Genomic DNA, 22285 nt, shown 5'->3' with positions numbered 1-22285 from the left:
TCAGTCCCACATCCTCGACTAATAAAATATCAACTATTTCAAAGTTAAAAAGAGAATCTCGTCTGCACAGTCCCTGGTGGTGTATGGGACCAAAGGGAAGGCCCTAGTGGGATTCGCAGGTGCCACTCAGTCCTTGGCTTCATGTGGCCATTCGTGCCCCTTTGTTGACTGTGGGTGAGCCTCCCTGGTCTGGCGCTTCCCTTCCTACAGACCTCCACGGGGCCAAGTTTCCACAGAGCAAGGGGGCGGCTTGGCATTCCCAGCCCAGCTGGGACCACGCCTCTCCCATCTGCTCTCCAGTAGGGTTGGTCAGAAACGCTGGCTGTGCCTAGGATCACCTCCACCAGAGCTAACAGGGCCAGGAGCCTGAGCAGAGTGTGGACATGTCAGAACTGGAGCGGTCCCTCCAGCCTGTCGAGGAGGTTGGTGTGAACTGGAGGGAGCCACAGGAAACCCAGCTGCCAGCTTCCACCCTTTAGCCCTCATATGGAGCCCGGAGGCCAGAGAGCACGTGTGGGGAAGTCTGCAGCCTCGTCCCTCGGACCCCCAGGCAGCCTCTGCTGCCTTCACCAGGCTGCTCATCTCTCCCACCTCTGCCCTCCATCTGCACCAACAGGACAGGCCTGGCTTACTCACCTGCTGGGCAGCCCTTCTCTCCCGGGACCTTCTCATACCCAGGACAGCACTCGTAGCTGATGACTCTGCAACGAGACACACACACACGCACAGTATTAGGCGGGGCTTCCCTCCTCCTCACACGTCAATAGTTCTCTCTGCATTGGCAAGGAAGGGCAATGGTGGGTAACACATCCTGCTTGAGGAGGAGATCATTCACTAAGGTGTTTGTGAGCCCGTCACTCTCCTCAGCTGTGCAGACTGTTCCCAACGGCTGCCATCCATCACCTAAAGAAATCCAACTGGGAAATGGTCAGAGGACCGTGGCAGCACATTCAACAGTGGGATTCGAAAGACATACCAAGAATTTATCTCCGGTGTGATTCTGGGGGACCCAGAGTTAGTGTTCCTGAGAGGCAGCAGGGAGGAGAAGGACCCTGGGCCTGCCCTGCTCTGAGGCAGCCACTAACTCCCTGGGGCCCTCCAGCCAATCTTGCACATCTCTGGGTCTGTTTCCTTGTCTGTAGAACATATGCCGTATCGTGGGACGGTTGTTGGATTAAATCTCTCAGGGCCTTCCTGCTCTCCAATGTAATAAGCAAGAAGGGGAGCATGTTTTTCTGTTGTTACAATAAAAAAATTTTTTTTGACAGAGACAGAGAGTCAGAGAGGGACAGATAGGGACACACAGACAGGAACGGAGAGAGATGAGAAGCATCAATTCTTTGTTGCGCCACCTTAGTTGTTCACTGATTGCTTTCTCATATGTGCTTTGACTGGGGGGGGGGGTCTACAGCAGAGCAAGTGACCCCTTGTTCAATCAGTGACCATGGTGTTATGTCTATGATCCCATGTTCAAGCCAGCAACCCCATGATCAACCTGAATGAGCCGTGCTCAAGCTGGTGATCTCAGGGTTTTGAACCTGGGTCCTCCACTTCCCAGTCCAACACTCTATCTACTGCGCCACCTCCTGGTCAATCAAATTTTAAAACTTTAAAAATTTAAATAAAAACAAAGTTCTTTTAATGAAGATCTTTAAAAATCTTTTTAAAATTAAAAACAGAATTTTAATTCGTGAAAACACTGATATGGTTTCAAATTGAAAGTATGCAAAGGCTTGTACAGTCAAGTGTTTCCCACTCACCCTGATCCCTCCACAATCCCAGCAACCTTCTCGGAGGCAACCAGCATGGTCAGTTCGCAAGATTCTTCATATTTGGAGGAACTAGACTAACAGTGTACAGTTTTAAACTTTGAAATCACTTGGCAGAGAAACCGAAACATTTCTCTTGTCTCAGACTAGCTCATCATGGAAGATCTGCCTTCTCCTGGAGGTCTAGAACACACCTCTTCAGCTAACCCCATATCCTGGGCAAGCCGCAAGAATTTCAAATATCATTGCTAGGAGGTAGGTGTTCTAGAAGTCTACCTGAGACAGACTTGCTTCACATCAGACCCTCGGGTTCTGTCACAGCCCCTGTGGCAGCCCCAGAACCAGATGCAAACAGCCATGTCCTGCCCTTCCTTTCTTTTTTTCTTTTCTTTTTTTTTTAGGGGGGGCGGGGAGTTTATTTTCTTTTTCTTTTTCTTTATTTAATTTTTTTTTTTTTTTTACAGAGACAGAGAGAGAGTCAGAGAGAAAGATAGACAGGGACAGATAGACAGGAACGGAGAGATGAGAAGCATCAATCATTAGTTTTTCATTGCACATTGCAACACCTTAGTTGTTCATTGATTGCTTTCTCATATGTGCCTTGACCACGGGCCTTCAGCAGACCGAGCAATCCCTTGCTTGAGCCAGCGACCTTGGGTCCAAGTTGGTGAGCTTTTTGCTCAAACCAGATGAGCCCGCACTCAAGCTGGCGACCTCGGGGTCTTGAACCTGGGTCCTCAGCATCCCAGTCCGACGCTCTATCCACTGCGCCACCACCTGGTCAGGCTGCCCTTCCTTTCTTATACATGGACCTGCCCTTTGGGGCAGTAGAGAACTCAGACTGTAATTGCAGTGGGTTTTACCATAGAATTGCTCACCACCGGGCTCTCACAGGCTATTTAATGACATCACCAGAGGAGAGGCAGCCAGATGGGGAAGAAATACAGCTTTGCAGTGGGGGAGGGTGCTCTCAAAGAGCCTAGACATTCTGCTCTTAATGCCCTGGGAGTCATCGCAGGGAAGTCCTGGTGAATCATGAGAAGATGAAACCTGGTTCAGCTATGATCCAAGGTGGTGTTTCAGAGGCAGACTAGCTAGGATTTCCAGGCTGCCAGAAAGCCACATGTGTCATTGGCCAGAAATGTTCCCTCCCTGCACCAATATGGCCAAGGAGTGACAAACACGCAGTCTTCTGTGTCCTATTCTCTCCATCTTTCTGCCTTTATTGCCCCCTTTCTCTCCAGCCCTCCTCCCAGCCGCTCCTTTCTAACTGTCCATCCCTCTACTGGTAGGCGCTAAACAAGATGGCGGCCTTGGGACTCACTGTGACTGATTCACAATTTTATCTTAAAAAACCGAAGTAAAATTTGATCGATACTCAATCTTTCAAAGGCAGAGTGGTGTAACAGAAAAAGTACAAGAATTAGGAGAACTTGTGTGTGCTCCATCAGTAACTAGCAAGGTGACCTTGAAAGCCCATTTTCTCTGAGTCTCTGATCTATAAAACGGGATGACATTAAACTCAATGATATCTACGGCTCCTTCCAATCTCACACAATTCTAGTCAATGGGATTATTTCCAGGGGGCAGAGAAACTGTTTCAAAGAAGGAGAGCACCAGCTTCTTCCAGCTTACCCTATGGAGGGCTCTAAACCTGGAGCTCACAGGACCAGGTGATGCCCATGCCTGGGATCTTAGGCTTTCCGTGAGAAATACCAGGGTTCTGTGGCTGGGTTGGGGGTGGTGGTGGCATAAGGTCAAGTCCCCCAAAGCTTAGTTTCTTTTCAGAAGTGCCTGGGTGACATTAATGAAGGTGGAGAAGCACAACTGGAGGCTGGGTCTTCTCCTCAAAGCCTTCCTTATTTCTGGGACTCTGTGCACATGGGTGCCTCACGCTCCCTGCCTTGGAGCCCCCAGCCACGCTGCCTGGTGAGCCATGTGACTCGCCAGGAGACGGCTCTTCTTTCAGGGTGTCAGCACTTGACTTCTGCCCCCAAAATCCACCCAAGAGCTCACAGCTCAGGAGACTTCATCAGATTTCATCGAGGACAAAAGAAAAGCAACTCCCCGAGTATAAACTGGTTCCTGTGGCCTAGTGTATGTGTGTGTGTGTGTGGGGGGGGGTGAGAACAATAGGAGAGACAGAGAGCTGGGGCGGAGGTACAGACCTGAGCAAAGTCTCCGTGTGCAGAACACTTAGGGTAGAATCAGAAAGCTGCAGGCTCTGAGGGACAAAGGGGTAATGAGGTCACAGCGAGGGAGGGGCAGATCTAGGACTCTCCTGAAATTTCAGCAGGTCCACTCCCTTTCCCCTTGCTCTTTATAATGCACAGATTTGGGGGAAGGCAGACTGATTTGGAAAGTTTGACAATGAGAAGACACAGGTGTTCTCTCCAATGTGATCAGAACTAACCCTTGTCAGCATTCACTGTGCCTCTCCCGGTGGGCTTTCTGCACCCATGTTCCCCAGTAGCTGGATGTGGGTGGCACACCAGCCGCAGCACAGCTCAGTCCCCTAGCTGAAGGCTTTTTCTTGGTTCTCTGCCAGGAAGCTCTCTCCCAATCCTCTCACCCTGCTGATCTTTCCCTCCTCTACCCTCCTGCTGCCCAGTCTGGCATCCCTGGCACTCTCTAGATGAGCAGGTATAAGCCATGCCTCTCAGCTTGAGCCTGGCAGCCTTACTGCCAGGTTGAGATGCTTCCACAGCTGGCAGCTGCCCTTCTCCCAGCAGCCCCAACACCAGCTCCTCTCAGAACCTGTCTGCGGGGCCCCAGAGAAGCAGAGAGCAGCTGGGAACTGAAGACCCAGAAGACAGCCCATTGAGATAATCTTGACCAAGTCTCTCTGAACAAGAAGTCTGTTCTCAGCCCAGTGTGCCGCTCTGGCCCTGGTGGGCACATATGCTGTAAGCAGTTCAGGCTGGGGTGACCACAGGGCCATGGGCCTGATGCCATCTGTCTAGGATGAAGACAGCCAAGGATGGACACTACAGGGAGCCCCCATCTGAATTTCCCCAGTTCCTGGGCTTCTCTGCACAGAGAACCAATTTGTTGGTCTCTGAATCGAATCTCAGTGGCAAAGGTTGTTCCAGTGGAAGGCTCCTGGCTCTCCTTGGCCTGACACAGTCCAGTAAGTAAAATCCTTAGGCCAGAAAAAGAAAAAGCATGTTCTTTACATCAATGAGACACTAATTTTTTGTCCCAGCTTCCCCAGTCAGAAGAACAATTTGAGGAAGAAAGTGAGGGAAGGTTAACTGGGGGAGCGTGCAAAGATAGTGTCAGTGCAGTCCCCTCCCAAATGTCTGCTTGTGATTAGATTAAGAGAGAATTATTGGTGTTTCACTCAAATACATTGCTCATAAAAATTAGGGGATATTTTACAGCTTCATATTCATTCTGAAATATCCTCTAATATTTGTGAGCACTATAGTTTTCCAATAAGTTAAGAAATTAAAACATTCACTCTCCATTACGTATGCTTCATGCTTCTGGCCAGGAAGAGAGGCTGTAGATACCCTATAGATGAACTAGACCCTGGGTGTACGTGGAGCAAGGAACAGAGACTGAGAGCTGGTTTCCTATGACAGAAGGTAAATTGTTTTGTGTGTCACGATTTCCAAGAGGAATCATGGATCAAACACAGACCAATGATGTCTAGACATTTAACATGTCCCACAAACTGGCTGCTTTGAGTGGTTTATTTTCTGCATCACTGGCCTTGGAAACTCAGCTGAGCTTTCTGGAGGCTCCCAGTAGAACATCAAAATCTTGAGCCTGCCATTGAAAAAGGGCTTGTTTTAACCTACTGTCCATCCCCAAAGACCCCGCTAGGGGCGCATCTTGGTTAGCGATGAGACTTTCCTGTGCAGTCTGTGAGGGCATTCTGGGGGCTCCTGGATGCTGACTGTGTCTTCTCAGTTCCCATGCCCTTCATCATCGCACGAGGGGTGTTGGGGAGGCCCCTTGTAGCAGGGGATCAGAATGACAACAGACTGGGGTGATCAACCAGGAGAAGGTTGATGACTCTGGGCCAAATGGCCTCTGTTGACCCTGAGAAGGACTTCTTAGGGCCGTAGAGAGAAATCTGGACAATTCACCCAGGCCCTATGGGGCTGCTCAGTTGTGGATTACTGACATTAGTCGCTAGAACAATGGGGGCAGCAGAGTCCCTGGGTACACTGGGACTCCCTCCTTGGAACCTGCTACTTGCTTGCGGTGACTTTGAACAAGTTGCTTAGGCTTCTGAGCCTCAGTTTCCCCCTCTGTAAATGGACTGACAACCATATTGATCTGATAGGGTAATTGCGAGAACTGAGTGAGTTTCCATAGTAAAGTTACTAAACAGATGCTTGATATTTACTAATGCTCAATTGCTGAGCTTCTTCTAAAACTCCAGGTTGAAACTTTAAAATTAAAGTTAAGTTAATAACTTCACTGAAAGTAATGTCCTACATGAGATCACTGATCAAATCACATTATAATTAATCTCCCATAACACATCTATATATAAATAATTCAGTAGATAGGGCCTGTATTAGTTTCTCATTGTTGCCATAACAAATCATCACAATTTTAGTAGCTTAAAACAACACAAATTTATTTTTTTTACAACTCTGGATGTTAAGAGTCATAAACTGGCTGTATGAAGTTTAAATCAAAGGCTGAATTCCTTCTAGTGGCTCTTGGGGAAAATCTGTTCCTTATCTTTTCCAGCTTCTAGAGGTTGCCTGCATTTCTTGGCATGTGGCCGCATCACTCCAATTTCAGTTTTCCTTGTCATATGTCCTTCTGTGACTCTGACCCTCTTGCCTCCCTCTTATAAGGGCCTTTCAGATTACACTGGACTCCCCTGATAATCCTGGACAATCTACCCCCTCTAGAGGTCCTTAACTTAATCATATCTGCAAAGTTTCTTTTTCCTTGTAAAGGAACATGTGCATAGGGTCAGAGATTAGGAAACAGACATATTTAGGGGATCTTTATTTTTCCCACCAAAGGGTCTAACCCGAGATTCATGAAAATACTCAACAGAACAAAAATTCCATGTTAGCTCAGCTCCCTCCTAGGAGTTTGTGGAATGGGACAGAACCTTCCGGAAGCCCTGCCCAACAGAGGTCTTTGGTGAACCTCTGGTGTTGAGTGTATGTCAAATCTCAGCTATTTCGGAGCAGATTACCTGTGGGTCCCCCTCTGGCAGAACAGGGAATGAGGGGCTGGCATACCTTTTGGGAACAGCCTGGTTTCCCTAGATGGCTTCTCACCATTGTCTTTTTCCTCTTGGGGCCAAGGTTGTGGGACACAGGAAAGGGAGGACAAGGAGGATTCTTCTTTAGCGTCACTGCAATGTCCCTGGTTGCCCTGGCAGACTGAGACCTACTAGAAGGCCTGCCTTCTGATTCGCAGCTCATCCATACACCAGCTGGCTTTGGGAAGAGGCTGACTTCTAAGCTTTAATGCAGTGCTGAAGTCATTAATATTTCAGCCCTTGGGCAAAGCATCGCCTGCTACTAGAGAAAGGGGAGTGTCCTGCCAGCTCATCTTGGCTCTGGAGAAGGGCTATTGCACTTGTGAAATGTGTCGTTTGTGAGACAACTTCAAGACTTTTAGAATGGACAGCTGCCACTCCAACCTGCCAGTTCCCACGGGCCTCCCGGTGCCACCTTTACGATGTCTGAGCTCCTGCAATGACTTTTACAGCCGCATGATGTCAACGCCAACTTGGCTGTTACCTTGGTCTCCCTCTCACTGGGGTTTGCACAAAGGAAGCCTGTTGAGAGGCAGCAAGGCTGCCTGACCACAATTTCCTGCACCGCTGCTCAAGCAGCTGCATGTAAAAGTTTTATGGTTGCTGATCAGACTGGGGCCTAGAATCAGAGTGGGGTGCTGTCTCCCTCATAACTCTCTTTGTTTGATTAGCTATTGTATTACTATAATGATGTTTAGGATCTGAAATAAAAGCTAACTTAAATTTCCAAGTAATAAAATTTACTCAAGTCACTAAATAGAGGCCCACTGGAAACCTCATCCAGTAATAAAGTCCATATGTTGGCTTGACAAATAGCAACCAAAGTCTCTGGTTCTTCGCCCTTAGGAAATGCAGAAAAGTTATTGTGTGAGGCAATGCAATGTCCCCTGAGGGGAGTGCTAAGTGTGGCCAGTCCCCTCCCTTCCCCCAGGGAGGTGGCTCCAGGCTCCCAGGTCTCTGTGTGACCTGACACTACCAAGTCTTCACACACACACATCCCCCAGGCCCCAAACTTGGTGTTACTTTTCTGCTTTCAAATTCAAGTTCTCCTTAATCTTGGGTTCCTTGGTTACCTGTGCTGCCCCCTTCCCTGTGACACTGCTCCCTTTCACCCCAACATACACTTCTGCTCCCACGTCTGTCTTCCCTGGAGTCTTTTTTTTTTTTTTTTTGGGTGACAGAGACAGAGAAAGGGACAGATAAGGACAGACAGACAGGAAGGGAGAGAGATGAGAAGCATCAATTCTTTGTTGCGGCACCTTAGTTGTTCATTGATTGCTTTCTCATATGTGCCTTGACCAGAGGGCTAGAGCAGACCCAGTAACCCCTTGCCCAAGCCAGTGACCCCAGGCTCAAGCTGGTGAGTTTTGCTCAAACCAGATGAGCCCATGGTCAAGCTGGTGACCTCAGGGCCTTGAACCTGGGTCCTCCATGTCCCAGTTCGACGCTCTGTCCACTGCTCCACCACCTGGTCAGGCTTCCCTGGAGTCTTGGTGAGAAAGTTCTCACTGCCCAAGTTGACCCCTGGTGACAGTCATCCGCTCCACCCACCTCCATGCTCTGGTTTCCCACTCTGGTCCTCACTCAAATAAATGTATATACTTAGGGACCCATTTTCACCAGGATGACAAAACTCCAGGCAGCACAGCTCCTCCTCCCCCTTCTCTTCCTGACCGCCCACAGCACTTAATTCCTGGGGGCCAGATGGCAGCTCTGACGCAGGTCTCGTCCTGGGTGCACCGGTGAATGGCGAGGCTGCTCTTTCTCAGCGCTCTTGGGGGCAATGGAGATGAGTTCAACTGCTTCCCCTTTCCCTTGCTGGTTCTCTGGACCTCTCCCAACTCAGCTCCACCTTCCCAACGTGCACATGATGTTCCAGGAAGGGACCCTCTTGTCCCAGATCATAAAGTTTTATATCAACTCATGTTTTCCTATCCTCATTTCCTCTTTTGAAGCTGCCCAACACACAGCCACAGGAAGCGCTGCATGTGCACATCGTCCTTTCTGGCTCTGCAAGGCCAGGTCGATGGCAGGGCCCTGGCACCAGGCTCTGCTGGCTCCACCATATACCTCGCTCTCTGCACCCACACCCCACCAAATGCCCGCACACCCTGCACTCACTGGTGTGAGGGGCTGCACCATCGCATGGCCACACTCTTGAAGCCAAACTTGCCTGGCGGGGAAAACTGGGTCATCAGAACCTGTGGCCAGCACACCACTGTGCTGCCTGCGCCCTGTCCCAGCACACAGACGGTGAAGGACGCAGGTGTGAGAGCCAACAAGCCAAGGCGACTCACCATCGACAGCAGGGTCAGCCCGGGCCCTGCCGGGGAACGGCAGCCATCAACGTTTACTGTTGACTACTCAGGCCAATGCCTCAACACAGGGCCACCTGGAGTACCACGGCCAACGCCGCCCCTGCACCAGCTTGACATCACCAGCAGGTCCCATTTTTAGGGAAACCAGTACTAACCCAAAGGTAGAGATCTTTGAAACCCAGGCTCTGACATGCAGAAGAGCTGTTTGCTTGGTACAGATGCTTTGGTGACCTTCCAAGAAGCAATTATATGGGGCATGGCTTGGCATTTAGGTGATTAACTGTTTATTTAAGCACATAATGTATGTGCATGGGAAAAATCAGAGTACTAAAGGGATATATATATATGGTGGTTTTTTTTTGTTTTTTTTTTTAAGCTTGGGTACTGTGAAAGTATGAGTGACCCAGAACTTGCATAATCTCTATTGTCTATAGCAGCAAGAATTATTACTGGGTCTTTTTCACTGAACTGGGAGGTGTGTTCCCTTAGCTCACTCTACACTTAGCTCTGAAGCCGGGCTTGGTCAAGTAGGAAGCCAGCCATCACAGACCTGCCCTTGGCGGCTCCCAGGGAGCTGTCGGTCTCACCATAGCTCTGCCACAATCTCTAATACCCTTGATTCATACTAGCATGGACAACTGACTAACATAATAAGGATTGCAGTTGGGATAGTTACTATATTCCCATGTCCATTTTAAAGAAACAGCATTCTCCCTTCCCTCTGTTGGTTACGAAACTGAAAGAGCTATCTGCTCAAAAGCAATGTTATGAGTGATACTTTAAAAAAACCTCTAACATGGAAAAGCGTTCAAGACAGCAGCTTAGAGGCTCTTAATCTTCCTATTCTGCAGACAAGAGGAAGGTCAGGCCCTCACAAGTTGCTCAGGTTTTACATAGCACATCTTTCTGTCTGCAGGAGACAGCCAGTTTTGAGATCTGTTGATGGTTGATGCCAAAACAGATTAGGTTTCCCTGGAATCCTGTTAGTACAAGAATGTCACCCTGTTTCCACTGCACAGCAGGCGGCCGGGGGGAAGCTGCTTCCCTGCGAGCTGACAGAGGCACCAGCAAGCCCCACAGTAACCATACTGGTCCACACCCCACTGGCGCTCTCGCTTCTGTTCATGTGACCTAGATTTGCAAGTTCTAGGGGAAATAAAAATAGCAGGTAGCCTCTCACAAGCATTATTTCATTCAATCCTCATTAATCATCCCTTGAGGTCATCCTACTGTTATTCCCATTTTACAGATGGGGTAGGTCACCGCGGGCTGCAAGGTGAAGCAACTTCCCAGGGAAGCAGCAAAGCCAGGGTTTAAATTTGGGTGTCCAAGCCTGTGTTAATATGCTATGCTGACTCGCGATGTGCAGATTTGAGGCACTCCGAGTCTTCCTGGGGTGTCCTCCTAGGACTGCAGAGCAGTTCCCCACTGGGTGTTCTTTCCCAGAGTTACAGGCTAGTGGCTTCTCCATAATGATGATATTTGTATCATTTAGTTTGGATTAAGAAACCCATACACACACAGTCACACCATGGTTCATGCTTCTTGTAATCTCAAATCAGCCCTGAAATATGTAGCCAAGTCTCATCAGGAGCCTTAAAAATGCAAAACAAAACTGGCCAGCTTGCTCACACAGCCACTCCCAAGCATCCAGTTCACCAACATGTTTGCACATGCAGCTCACGCTGCTTTAGGCAGCCTGACCCTTCAGAAGGCTGGCCCAGAGCGGAGGGGGCCTGTAGCAGGTGGACACGGAGCCCAGCCCCCTTGGTGGCTGGTGGTCTCGGGTAGTGACAGATACTCACGTAGATTTGCCACAGATTTTCCTCTGGTACCACTGCTTGCAGTTGGTGAAGTACTTTTTGTTGGTGCCGATGAGCTTCTGCACAGCACACACGTTGGGGCTGCAAATGGAGCAGCAAGGTTAACAAGATGATCAGCATGTCCACCCCCCCACACGTACTTCCCACCCAGGGCCACCTGGTTCATCAGAGCACCCCACACATGGAGAAGACATAGTCATCTCAGTCTCGGTGCCTGGGCGTGGCTGGGGACAGATGCTGATGCTCCTGAGCCAGGTTTTCATCAGCCTCTCAGAAGTTTCCCTCCCAACTAAAAACTTCCCCTGTACATCACACATGGACATAATTTTTTCACCTAAGTATCCTTCATTGGCAGGGACATTCAGTAAATGGAAATAAAATCATCTTAAAACTTTTACTTTATTTTTATTTATTTTTTCATTTTTTTACAGAGACAGAAAAAGAGTCAGAGAGGCATAGATAGGGACAGACAGACTAACAAAGAGAGATGATAAGCATCAATCATCAGTTTTTCGTTGCGACACCTTAGTTGTTCATTGATTGCTTTCTCATATGTGCCTTGAACACAGGCCTTCAGCAGACCGAGTAACCCCTTGCTTGAGCTAGCGACCTTGGGTCCAAGCTGGTGAGCTTTGCTCAAACCAGATGAGCCCACGCTCAAGCTGGCGACCTCGGGGTCTCGAACCTCGGTCTTCCGCATCCCCGTACGGCACTCTATTCACTGCACCACCGCCTGGTCAGGCATCTTAAAACTTTTAGATTGCCCGTTACTGATTGAGACAACTAGCTAAGGAAAAGTTGTGCATTTGCTAAGTAAATAAAGCAACTTTCTGAGAAACCCTTGGCCTTTCTCTGCATCTCCACCCCACATGGAGCCAAACTGTCTCCAGGGCTCTAACCTGGCACCCATTGCACACTGGCAGCCCTGCTGTCATGATGGGAGGCCAAGGCCTGGGTCCCTGCACCTCCCAGGCAGCTCCACATAGACACATACTTTCCATTCCTAGGCTAGCTGCCTGGTTCCCAAACACACCTATCTAAGTGCCACCCTGGAAATTAGAGAGCACAGCTGGCCGGCTGACATCAGGATCTTGGTAAGAGATGCTTTCCCATTGAACTCTGTCATTCATACTTAGGCCCCAGCTCAAGTCCACTTCCCCCAGAAAGCCTGTTTCTGGTGCTCCAGGTGACACTCTTTTACCTCTGACCCACGATACAGCCCTTGTTTGACCCTGGGTACCAAACAGAATCCTGTAACTGACCAGGATGAGTATGTCTCCTCTCTTCAACTATTTTCCAAAGGACCTTAAGGTCAGGAGCTCTGCCTTTCTTTTATGTTCTAGATGGGGCCTTCCTCCAGCCTGGGTGAAGGAGCAGCTTGGGGTGAACCTGAATGAACAGAATAATACTGCTCCCAGGACCACCCAGTTCAGAAGGATTCTCAGGAACGCTGGAAAGGCTGAGGGCAAATGCCTGGGGTTCTGCCGAGAAACCTTCTTTCCCAGAGCCATGGGTTCAGTTTCTGTGTATATCATTCTAGTGTACCAAGTCCTGACCCAAGCCATGCCCAGGCCATGTGGTAGCAGGACCTTTACTGGGCTCCTGGGGAAAGGAAGAAGCTGTGGCCGTGTGGTGACCACTGGGAAGAGTCTTCCTGAGCTGGAGGCCGGCAGTCTGTCTGTCTGGCTGACTCAGAGGAAAGGAGAGTGAAGAGGCTGCGGGCTTTCACACAACCCATGTGCCCAGAGAAGTTCAGGTGTCATGTTTTCACATCAATTCCTCTGTTACTTCAAAATACAATCAATAGGCATCATTGACATGCCTAGTATTCTTCAGGAAGGAACTGACAAAGTCGTTTGGTCAATATCTGCCAACCCATCACGTGGGCTCCAAGAAGTCAGTTCTCAAATACCCACAGCCAGGTTATTGGGTGGCAGGGCATGCTGCCCTTTTATCTCTCTGCCCACGTAGCACCCATCACCTCTTGTCCAGTTTGTGGTTCACAAGGCAAAGGCGATCGGCCAAGGAGACACCATAAATCCTACTGAGTCAATGAAGACCCTGAAGGCCAGAGAAGTTAAGGCTGGAGAGGAAACCACAGGCTGGCAGGAGAGCTCATGTCCCCTTAGTCTTGGCTGGGTTTGGTCAAATTCCCACAGCTCCCAGGCCCTGGCCGGTTGGCTCAGCGGTAGAGCATCGGCCTAGTGTGCGGAGGACCCGGGTTTGATTCCCGGCCAGGGCACACAGGAGAAGCGCCCATTTGCTTCTCCACCCCTCCGACGCGCTTTCCTCTCTGTCTCTCTCTTCCCCTCCCGCAGCGGAGGCTCCATTGGAGCAAAGATGGCCCGGGCGCTGGGGATGGCTCTGTGGCCTCTGCCTCAGGCGCTAGAGTGGCTCTGGTCGCAACATGGCGACGCCCAGGATGGGCAGAGCATCGCCCCCTGGTGGGCAGAGCGTCGCCCCTGGTGGGCGTGCCGGGTGGATCCCGGTCGGGCGCATGCGGGAGTCTGTCTGACTGTCTTTCCCTGTTTCCAGCTTCAGAAAAATGAGAAAAAAAAAAAAAAAATTCCCACAGCTCCCAGATGATTCTAACATTGCCTTGCTTCTGTTTGCTGTCTGGGACTCACAAGGTACAGCAGTCCCCAAATAACCCCTGGAGAGTTCCTGCTGGCCACATGCCAGCCCTAGGTGTACAACCTCAGAAGTTCTATCTGACCAAGCAGGAAACAATTACTGTTGAATTCCCTGCAACATTTTGTAGGTGTTTGGCAAATCTTCAGTGAGTCTCTTGTGAATGCGGCTCCAACATTCCTCTGTGGAGTGTTTCCACTGGTGCTACCTTTTGAGACAGGAGCAGAGGCTGAGGGTCGCTGTGACCAGCCCCTGTATCACGTCAGGGTGAGAGGGGTGAGTTGTGCACATAGGAAACTGATGCCGAAGTTTAATCAAAATGAGCAAGCCATTTTTGGACTTTCGGCCCTAAGCCCAGCAGCTCTGCTGTTCAACTTGGACTTGAAAATCAAGTGCTTCCGGAAATCCAGTCCGGTTTTGGTTGGTGACATTCGGAAGTGTGACTGCACTTTTACTTCTCTTTCAGTGTTATTTTTCCTTCCCTATAGCAACACAGATACAGCCGGAGTAAAGAGACACACCATCGTCACTACTCTCCTACAGCTCTCTGTGTTTGGACTAAGTCATTCCATCTCACTAAGCTGCAGCTTCCCCCTCTGTAAATGGGAACATGAACAGTGGATGCCCAGGTGCTGACGGGTAACACAGGGCTGCATACCTGCGAGGCACCCTCATTCCTTCTTTCATATCTTGGAGCCAGCTGTAGTTCCTTAAGATAGCAAAGAGGTTTTCCTTCCCCTTTCAGCAGTTTTCACTTTGAATGGAGGGTTGGAACTCGGTTATCCATTTTCCATAGGTTGCCACACCCATGTGCCAGGCAGGCAGCCTTGCTTTACTTTCAGAGACAGTTAGATCAAAATCAATGCAATTGTGCCTGCAACCACTTTGTCACAGTTCATCGGCCTGTGCACTCAGACTTCCTGGGGGAGGAGTGCACATGTGACTGCTAGACCATTCTGCCCATCCCAGATCACTAAAGGCCTTTCTAACTGCACTGCAAGAAGCTAATCCAGAGGATTAGCCTGCAGGGATATTGGGTGGGGGGTGGGGAAAGAAAGTTGACCTAATATCTGAAATTCATAATAAAGAACATTTGCATAAAAAAAACAACCACCCTGCTTTTGGTTGGTACTCTAAGGAGAAAGAGCTTTGCTATTGCGATAGTTCTTGGTGAAACCCTATCAACACCTTCAGGGAAGTTTCACTGTGGTGTGCACAGATGCCATGCTAGGTGACAATGCTACAGGGCATCCTATAGGGGTCTTCTCCTTACTTATGGCTAAGACTCAGAGGGAACACAAACCTTCCAGGCAGACACTATAGCACGCTTCATTTGCAAGAAGGGCAGAAGGACAAAGGTGAGCTGGGCAGGACAACAGAAAGGCCAGTTGCTCACATTTTGACTTTTATGTCTCATATCCTCCTTCTCTTTCTGACATTCCCCTCTCCCTCCAGCCTAAGTCAAAGGTGATTCTCCCACTTCTCCAAAGACCCCAGGACATCCATGGTGTTCTCCTCTTTCAAGGAGAGTACTGAGTCTGTGGTATGGCTTGGCTTGATGTCACTCTGCAGAGTGGCCAAATTCTCTCTCAGTGGTCTCCCTCCCTGCAGCCCTGGGCACTTGAAAGGCCAAGTGAGTGCATCAGGTCACAGGCAGAGGTAACGTGGAAACCACCCAACCACAGAGCAGTCCTGGGGTGCGAGCCAAGGCTTTGTTAAGCCCCAACGAAGTCAGCTCTAGTCACCCCCAACAAGGAGTTTTGATCTGAGCACATATCTCCTTAGTCACGTGCGGGTCTGGACACTACCTGGGTGCGAATGCCTGAACCCAATGGCATTTGAACAACTACAGTGACTCTATCCACATACAGTTCTACCTGGTTGTGAGAAAGGAACTGGCTCAAGCAGGCAGGCTGGAGGCTGCGCTAAGCCTGGCTCTGTGTGAGCTTGGGACGTAGAAATACTGCCCACCTCTACCAAGGTTGGCCAAAGTCTTTACTGTCTTTAGTGGGTCGGACCCTCAGCCTGGGTTTGCTTTCTAAAAGCAACACATCCTCTTACGCAGATATGCCCCTGAGGAGTATGTGCAATGATACTGCCCCAAGTTAACAAACCTAGCTGTTGTTTTAGGAGAGATTCCAATCCTGGTTCCAGTGCATACTGCAGGACCCTGGGAAAGTGGTGTGGCCCCTCTGGACTCAGTTTCCCCATCTGTACAATGTGTGTGAGGTCATACAATTCTCCTGCTCTTCATCTGGAAGGGGAGGGGATGTCCCAGTGCCATTACTGCCCTGGCTGTGCCCCCAGAGCACTGTCTGGTGCCAGGTGGTTGGCACAGGGCCAGGCCAGGTGAACAGGAAGTGGGGGCCTTGGATACTACCAGCTTGTGTGGCCCCAGGGTCACATCAGGAGGCGCTGGACAAGGACCTGGCTGGACTGGAACATGTGTACTGCCAGGTGGGCTTCCTCTTTGCCCTGGCCAACTTTCCACATGATTCTGGGCAGAGCTGCCAACTTGCCTTTTCTCCTATTTGCTGTGAGGAGAAGCTGAAAGGCAGCCGGCTTGGGCAGTCTCATGCTCTTGGCCTGAGTATGGGGTCGCTGGTCATCTCTCCCATCCCCTTCCTCTGCAAAGTTTCAGCTGCGGGTTTCCCCTCCACTGTCCCCTCCCTCTCTCCACTCCATTCAGGGCTGGTCCCTCTATGGGAGCGCCCCACGCTGCTGGCTTTGTCCGGGGCCCCAGCCCGTCCCTCCGCCACCCCAGCCAGCGGCCAGCTTACCCGTGCTGCCGGCCCCGGAGCCGGCTATGCTGCAGCACCAGCTGGTAAGGCGACTTGGCAGGGCCCGCCAGGGTGGCAGCGGGACCCAGGGCCAGCGCCAGGGTGAGTGGCAGCAGCCGCACGAGGAGCGCCATGGAGGGAGAGGTCACGGAGAGCGCAGGCGAGCGGGCAGCAGCGGGCAGTGTGAGCGGCTCCGCTGCAGCCGGCTAATAAGCGGGCGGCTAGGGGCGGGGAGGCGGCGGGCGGAGGGCGGGCGCCCCGGTGCTCCCCGCCCCCGGCCCCCTGCCCGCCGGCCCGGCTGGGAGGCTCCACTCACTCCCTCCGCCGCCCAGGCCTTCCTCCCCTCCCCTCCCCTCCCAACCCGCTTCTTGGCACCAAGGCTACAGGACCTGAGAAAGGAGAGGCTGGGAGTAAAGGGCCACTGTGCCTGAGGCTCTCAGCACACCCACTCCCTCCTGGAATCTCAAGGCTCTAAACTCAAAGACCCTTGGCTGGTCTTGAGGCGACAAAACTGCCCAGAGTGGGGAGGGAGGCAGTGCTGAGCCCCGCAATTCTCTCCCCAGCGACTTGCCTCTGCATTCCAGGAGCACCTCTCTCTCCCCCAGGCTTGCTCATTGAAAGATAAGGAGTAAATCTTATGATTGACAGAAGCCCAAAGAAAGTGGGGCAGGTTTTGCTACATCTAAGCTACTCTTGGGAAGCCTGGAGGAGGGTGGGGTCACACCTTGGTACTTCCTTTTCTTTTAACAAGTATCTGTGCAGCACTGTGGCCAGATGGATGCTTCAGAAGATTTCTGCCCAGGAGGCGCTCAGAACAAGTAAACAAAGAGTCACAAGGAGGGAGGATTCACCCAAGCACTTCTTAATCACCACCAGTTAGTTACCTGGCTCTGTTAGCCTGGAGGAGAGGAGGATGGGGGTGGATGGGATCCAGGCTCTTTCTGAAAAAGCCCACAGTCTGGAGATCTGCTGGCTGCCCAACAACGTGCCATAAAAAGGGGCCGCTGGGGCCTCGGGATCCTGGAGGAAGCACAGGCCCTGACCAGAGGTGATACCTGCTCTTAGGCCTTAAGGGTGAGGAGTTTGCGAAGCAAAATGAGGCATGCATTCAGGGAACTCCTGTTGTCCTATTGGCTGAGGCAGGGGGTGGTGGAGACAGGAGTAGAGGAAGAAGGAAGAGTGTTGCACGGCCTAGACCCCAGCTAAGTCCTGCAGGTGATGGAGAAGCAGGCAGGTGATACCATCGTATTAGGAGCAGCTATGAGAGGACTGGCTGGAATGAAATAAGGCAAGACTGGCGGCAGAGGACCAGGTGACAAGGAGGGGACCATGTGAGAACCTGACTCGTGGTAGTGGCGGTGGGCACGAAGAGAGGCGACATACCTGAGGGATGTGCAGGGATAACGGGCTCAGCAGAACTTGGAGGCTGTACATAGGGTGAGGGGGAGGAGGAGTCAGAGATGACCAAGGTGCTGTTGGCATGGGCATCCTGGTAGATGGAGGTACCATTTTTACATGAGGGACATGGAGGGAGTGCCGGTCTGCCAGGAGAGGGTAACTGATTTTGGACACACTGAGGTGGACGTACTTTTGATTTACCCAGGTGGGTGTCTCTGGGCAGCTGGATATAGGGATCTGGGCTCTAGTGGAGGTCTGGGTGAAGATTAGAGGTGGGAGTTGGCTCTGGCCTAGAAGCAACAATGCTGTAGGACAGGATGAACTCCTAGCTGCAGCCTGTGGAGCAAGAGGTGGGTGATGACAGATGGCAGAGAGCCACCACCACTGGGAGGTGAAGGAGCGCTGACAGGAGGAGGTGGGAGTGTGGGCCAGAAGAGGGAGCTGTTGGTAGTGATGCCACACACAGGACATGACGGAGGCCTCAAACAGATGTGTCTCAGGCACTGGGGACTTGGCTGTGGAGAGCCAGTGGCTGAAGCCAGATCAGAGTGTTCTGATGGAGAGACAGCGAGTGTAGGGTGTGGACAAGTCTTTCAGGAAGCTGGTCTGAAAAAGGAAGGAGAGTCAGATGGAAACTAGGGAAGACAAAATCAGCAGAGGCTCAGAGATCTGTTAGGTGCTGAGGGAAAGGAGTTGGTCAGAACCGTGGGAGAGAGAGAGGAATCATGGCGGGGGGAGGGGGGGAAGCCAGAGAGGCTCGGGCATAGAAGTGTGGGGCTAGGGGAGGGACTGGGTACTTAGGGAGTAAAAGTCACAGAGGGCCAGACTTGGGTGGATGGTGGGAGGAGTCGTGAGGAGGGGACAGGTTTCAGGGAGAGGTCAGTGGTGGCACTGATAAAACTTGGAAACCTAGGTATGGAGGGTAAGGGAAAGGGACGAGTCAGAGACGATCTGTGATGACTGGGTGCATGTCGGGCACTGGTGAAGGTCCACACTGGGCTTCCTGCGGGGTGGGAGGCATGACTCCAGGTGTGTTCACATTGTGCCTGATGGCCCCCAGCACTTCCAGGAAGACATGTCCAGGACGAAGCTACCTTCAAAGGTCTGGAGTTCAGGGGAGGTGTGAGGAATGGAGATGCAGATTTGAGTCATAACACTAGCAGGTGATGGCTAAATCCATGGGCTGTACAACCTCCCTGAGGAGCACATGTTGGAAACAAGGAGAAAGAGTAAGGGGAGGAGGAGATGGCAGGCCCTAGGAGCACCCATCTGGGAAGACAGAGAAACCCTGGAGGGACAGAGGTCCAGGGAGATCCAGAGTGGCCACAGGAGAGGAGAACTTCAGAGTCACCATCACTGCCAGGCAGGTGGGCAGAGAGTTCAAGCTGAGTGGTTCTTAGACTATGGTTGGCACTCAGAAAACCAAGGCAATAGGGCTCCAGAAAGTTTTCTGGAACATTCTGACCCCAGGCGGTATTGTCTGCATTGAAGATAGGAGGTATTTTGGGGTGACTTTGACCTTGCAGAGAGTCAAGGCCTTTTCTGATGTCCTTCCTGTCTCCCCTTCTCCCATCTCCCCAGAAAGGAGAGTTGGGACAGTCACTCCCTTGGCTTCCTGTGGGAGCCAGTCCCAGTGCTGGGGACTTCTGCCACACTGAGTAAAATGCTTGTCTATTGCTATTGCTTGTCTCTGTCTAGGACTTCAGTCTGTAATTACAGGACTATTGGTCAAATAAGTTTGTAAATATGGTGTATATGTTTGCTCGCTTATAGTTTGCATTGGGTGTGGGGGACAGGCTGTAAGCAGGCAGGGTTGTTATAGCCTAAGGCATAGTTTCAAAATTAAGCTTTTCCCCACACCCTGGACTGTTACACGTGATAGGGGGTGGTGCACTCTTATGAGGAATCCCATTTATGCCTCGGATGGGTGACTTTGTATTGGAGACTTCCTTATTTGTATATTGGATTAAGGGTTTTGATTTCTACACTATGGAATGGGCAGACCGGGAGCTTGCTCTCTCTCGGTTCCTGAGATTAGCATTAGAGAGGAGAGCAGAGAAAGACCACGTGGAGGAGAGGAGAAGCAGCCAAAATGGCGGAGTGCTGAAGGAGAAGCCAGTTTATGCAGAGAGAAGGAGATGGGGAACAGAGGTGAATAAGGCTGGTGAGGTAGAAACTTTGATTCTAGGAAACTCGGATAAGTCAGTGGCTTTGGGAGCCCTGAATAGAAAGGGAAGTGTTTTCCCATTGTGTGTATTTCTTGCCTGCCAGGTGCAAGCTAGGATTAAAGCTAATGGCCCACCAGTTCTTGGCTCGTTGTTTCATTACCGTCTGTCTGAATCAAACCTGAACCTGAATAGGCCAGGTGGCTGTGATGGTGACCGTGGCTACTGGCTTTACAAGGACTTTTCTGAAAACCACTCTTTGGGAGAGGAGAGCACCTCTTCGGTTCCATTAGGGTCTGTGTTCCAGCTCCTGGGATTTAACTCCAGGAGAAGAATCCTTTTCTTTTTCTTTTTCTTTTTCTTTTTTTTTTGTATTTTTCTGAAGCTGGAAACGGGGAGGCAGTCAGACAGACTCCCGCATGCGCCCGACCAGGATCCACCCGGCACGCCCACCAGGGGGCGATGCTCTGCCCATCCAGCGTCGCTCTGTCGCGATCAGAGCCACTCTAGCGCCTGGGGCGGAGGCCAAGGAGTCATCCCCAGCGCCCGGGCCATCTTTTGCTCCAATGGAACCTTGGCTGTGGGAGGGGAAGAAAGAGACAGAGAGGAAGGAGATGGGGAGGGGTGGAGAAGCAGATGGGCGCTTCTCCTGTGTGCCCTGGCCGGGAATCAAACCCGGGACTTCTGCACGCCAGGCCGATGCTCTACCACTGAGCCAACTGGCCAGGGCCCAAGAATCCTTTTCTTTATCTAAGAATCCTTTTCTTCATTGTGGTGTTATTATCATTTTCTTTTTTTTTTTCCTGGAGCCTGGGGGATTAAATAAAAAAGACAGGATAGGAAGTACCACTCTGGTGATTTCCACATCAACAAGTCTCTGTTGACTTTTGCTCAGTCAGTGATCATACAAAGAGAAAGGTGTCTTTGGCAATGACCCTACTCAGTGAGTCAATATGATGAACCCTCAGGTCAGGAGTTCGGAAGGTACACTGGCCCGGGCTGAGGTCTGAGTATCTAGCAACTTCCGTGGGTTGACATCGAGTTCAATCTGCTATAAAACAGCCCCTTTTATAAAATTGGGGTGGTCCTGACCCAAAGGCAGAGTAAGAAATGATAAGAAGCCCTGGCCGGTTGGCTCAGCGGTAGAGCATCGGCCTAGCGTGCGGAGGACCCGGGTTCGATCCCCAGCCAGGGCACACAGGAGAAGTGCCCATTTGCTTCTCCACCCCTCCGCCGCGCTTTCCTCTCTGTCTCTCTCTTCCCCTCCCGCAGCCAAGGCTCCATTGGAGCAAAGATGGCCCGGGCGTTGGGGATGGCTCTGTGGCCTCTGCCTCAGGCGCTAGAGTGGCTCTGGTCACAACATGGCGACACCCAGGATGGGCAGAGCATCGCCCCCTGGTGGGCAGAGCGTCGCCCCATGGTGGGTGTGCCGGGTGGATCCCAGTGGGGTGCATGCGGGAGTCTGTCTGACTGTCTCTCCCTGTTTCCAGCTTCAGAAAAATGAAAAAAAAAAAAAAAAGAAATGATAAGAAATTTCAGGGAAGGAAATGCACTGAGAGGGGAGGAAGTAGCGATGGTTAGGGTCATGGGTCCCCAGCCAGGATCCAGATAGACTGCCAGCCTTGCCCGAGTACTGGCTGTTGAAAGAAAGCTCTAGAGGCAGGTGTCCTGAGTTCAAATCCCAGTCCTGCTACTCACAAGCTGTGTAGCCTTGTGCAAGTTGCTCAACTCCTCTGAGCCTCAGCTGCTACTTTCTCACAGGGAGGATAATAAACCCTACCTCAAAGAACTCTACAGTACATTACATGATATAATTCCAGTAAAATGGCTAATGAATGTGAGTTGCTTACCTGTCCCCAGTAATCGTTCTACATAATAGAGCAACTATAGAAGTAATTATCTGAATATGATCATTTAATTGATTGAAAACAAAACATTTCTCTGTTTCAACATGACCACTTGGCTCACAAATATGCAAACTAGGGCTTGAAGTCCCCTCTCTCCTGCCCCTGGACCAGAGCATTGGCTGCATCCCAGTTTTAAGAAGATGCCCTTTGTGTGTGAGAGCCTGGGAGTCCCTCCAGGTCCAGCTCTTCCTCAAGCGTGATTTACAGGCTTTGGGGCAAGTCAGGTACTCTCACTGTAAAACTTCCCTC

The 22285-nt window shown here is 50.9% G+C and overlaps 1 protein-coding gene across 1 annotated transcript in view; it reads right to left on the bottom strand.

The window, feature by feature from the left end:
* The window catches only part of TGFBI (transforming growth factor beta induced), a 34584-nt gene extending 17820 nt beyond the window's left edge, over window positions 1-16764 (bottom strand). The window contains exons 1-3 of the mRNA XM_066272536.1: window positions 16567-16764; window positions 11138-11236; window positions 637-701 (exon numbers count right to left, since the gene is read on the bottom strand). Coding sequence (XP_066128633.1) covers window positions 637-701; window positions 11138-11236; window positions 16567-16700 — 298 coding nt within the window. The 5' untranslated portion in view covers window positions 16701-16764. The remainder of the gene's footprint in view (window positions 1-636; window positions 702-11137; window positions 11237-16566) is intronic.
* Between the last annotated feature and the right edge of the window lie 5521 nt (window positions 16765-22285).

Source organism: Saccopteryx bilineata, chromosome 4 (genome assembly GCF_036850765.1).
Source record: "Saccopteryx bilineata isolate mSacBil1 chromosome 4, mSacBil1_pri_phased_curated, whole genome shotgun sequence".
Classification (NCBI taxonomy): domain Eukaryota; kingdom Metazoa; phylum Chordata; class Mammalia; order Chiroptera; family Emballonuridae; genus Saccopteryx; species Saccopteryx bilineata.
Note: the sequence above shows the minus strand (reverse complement) of the source record. Positions and strands in the feature narration are given on the sequence as shown.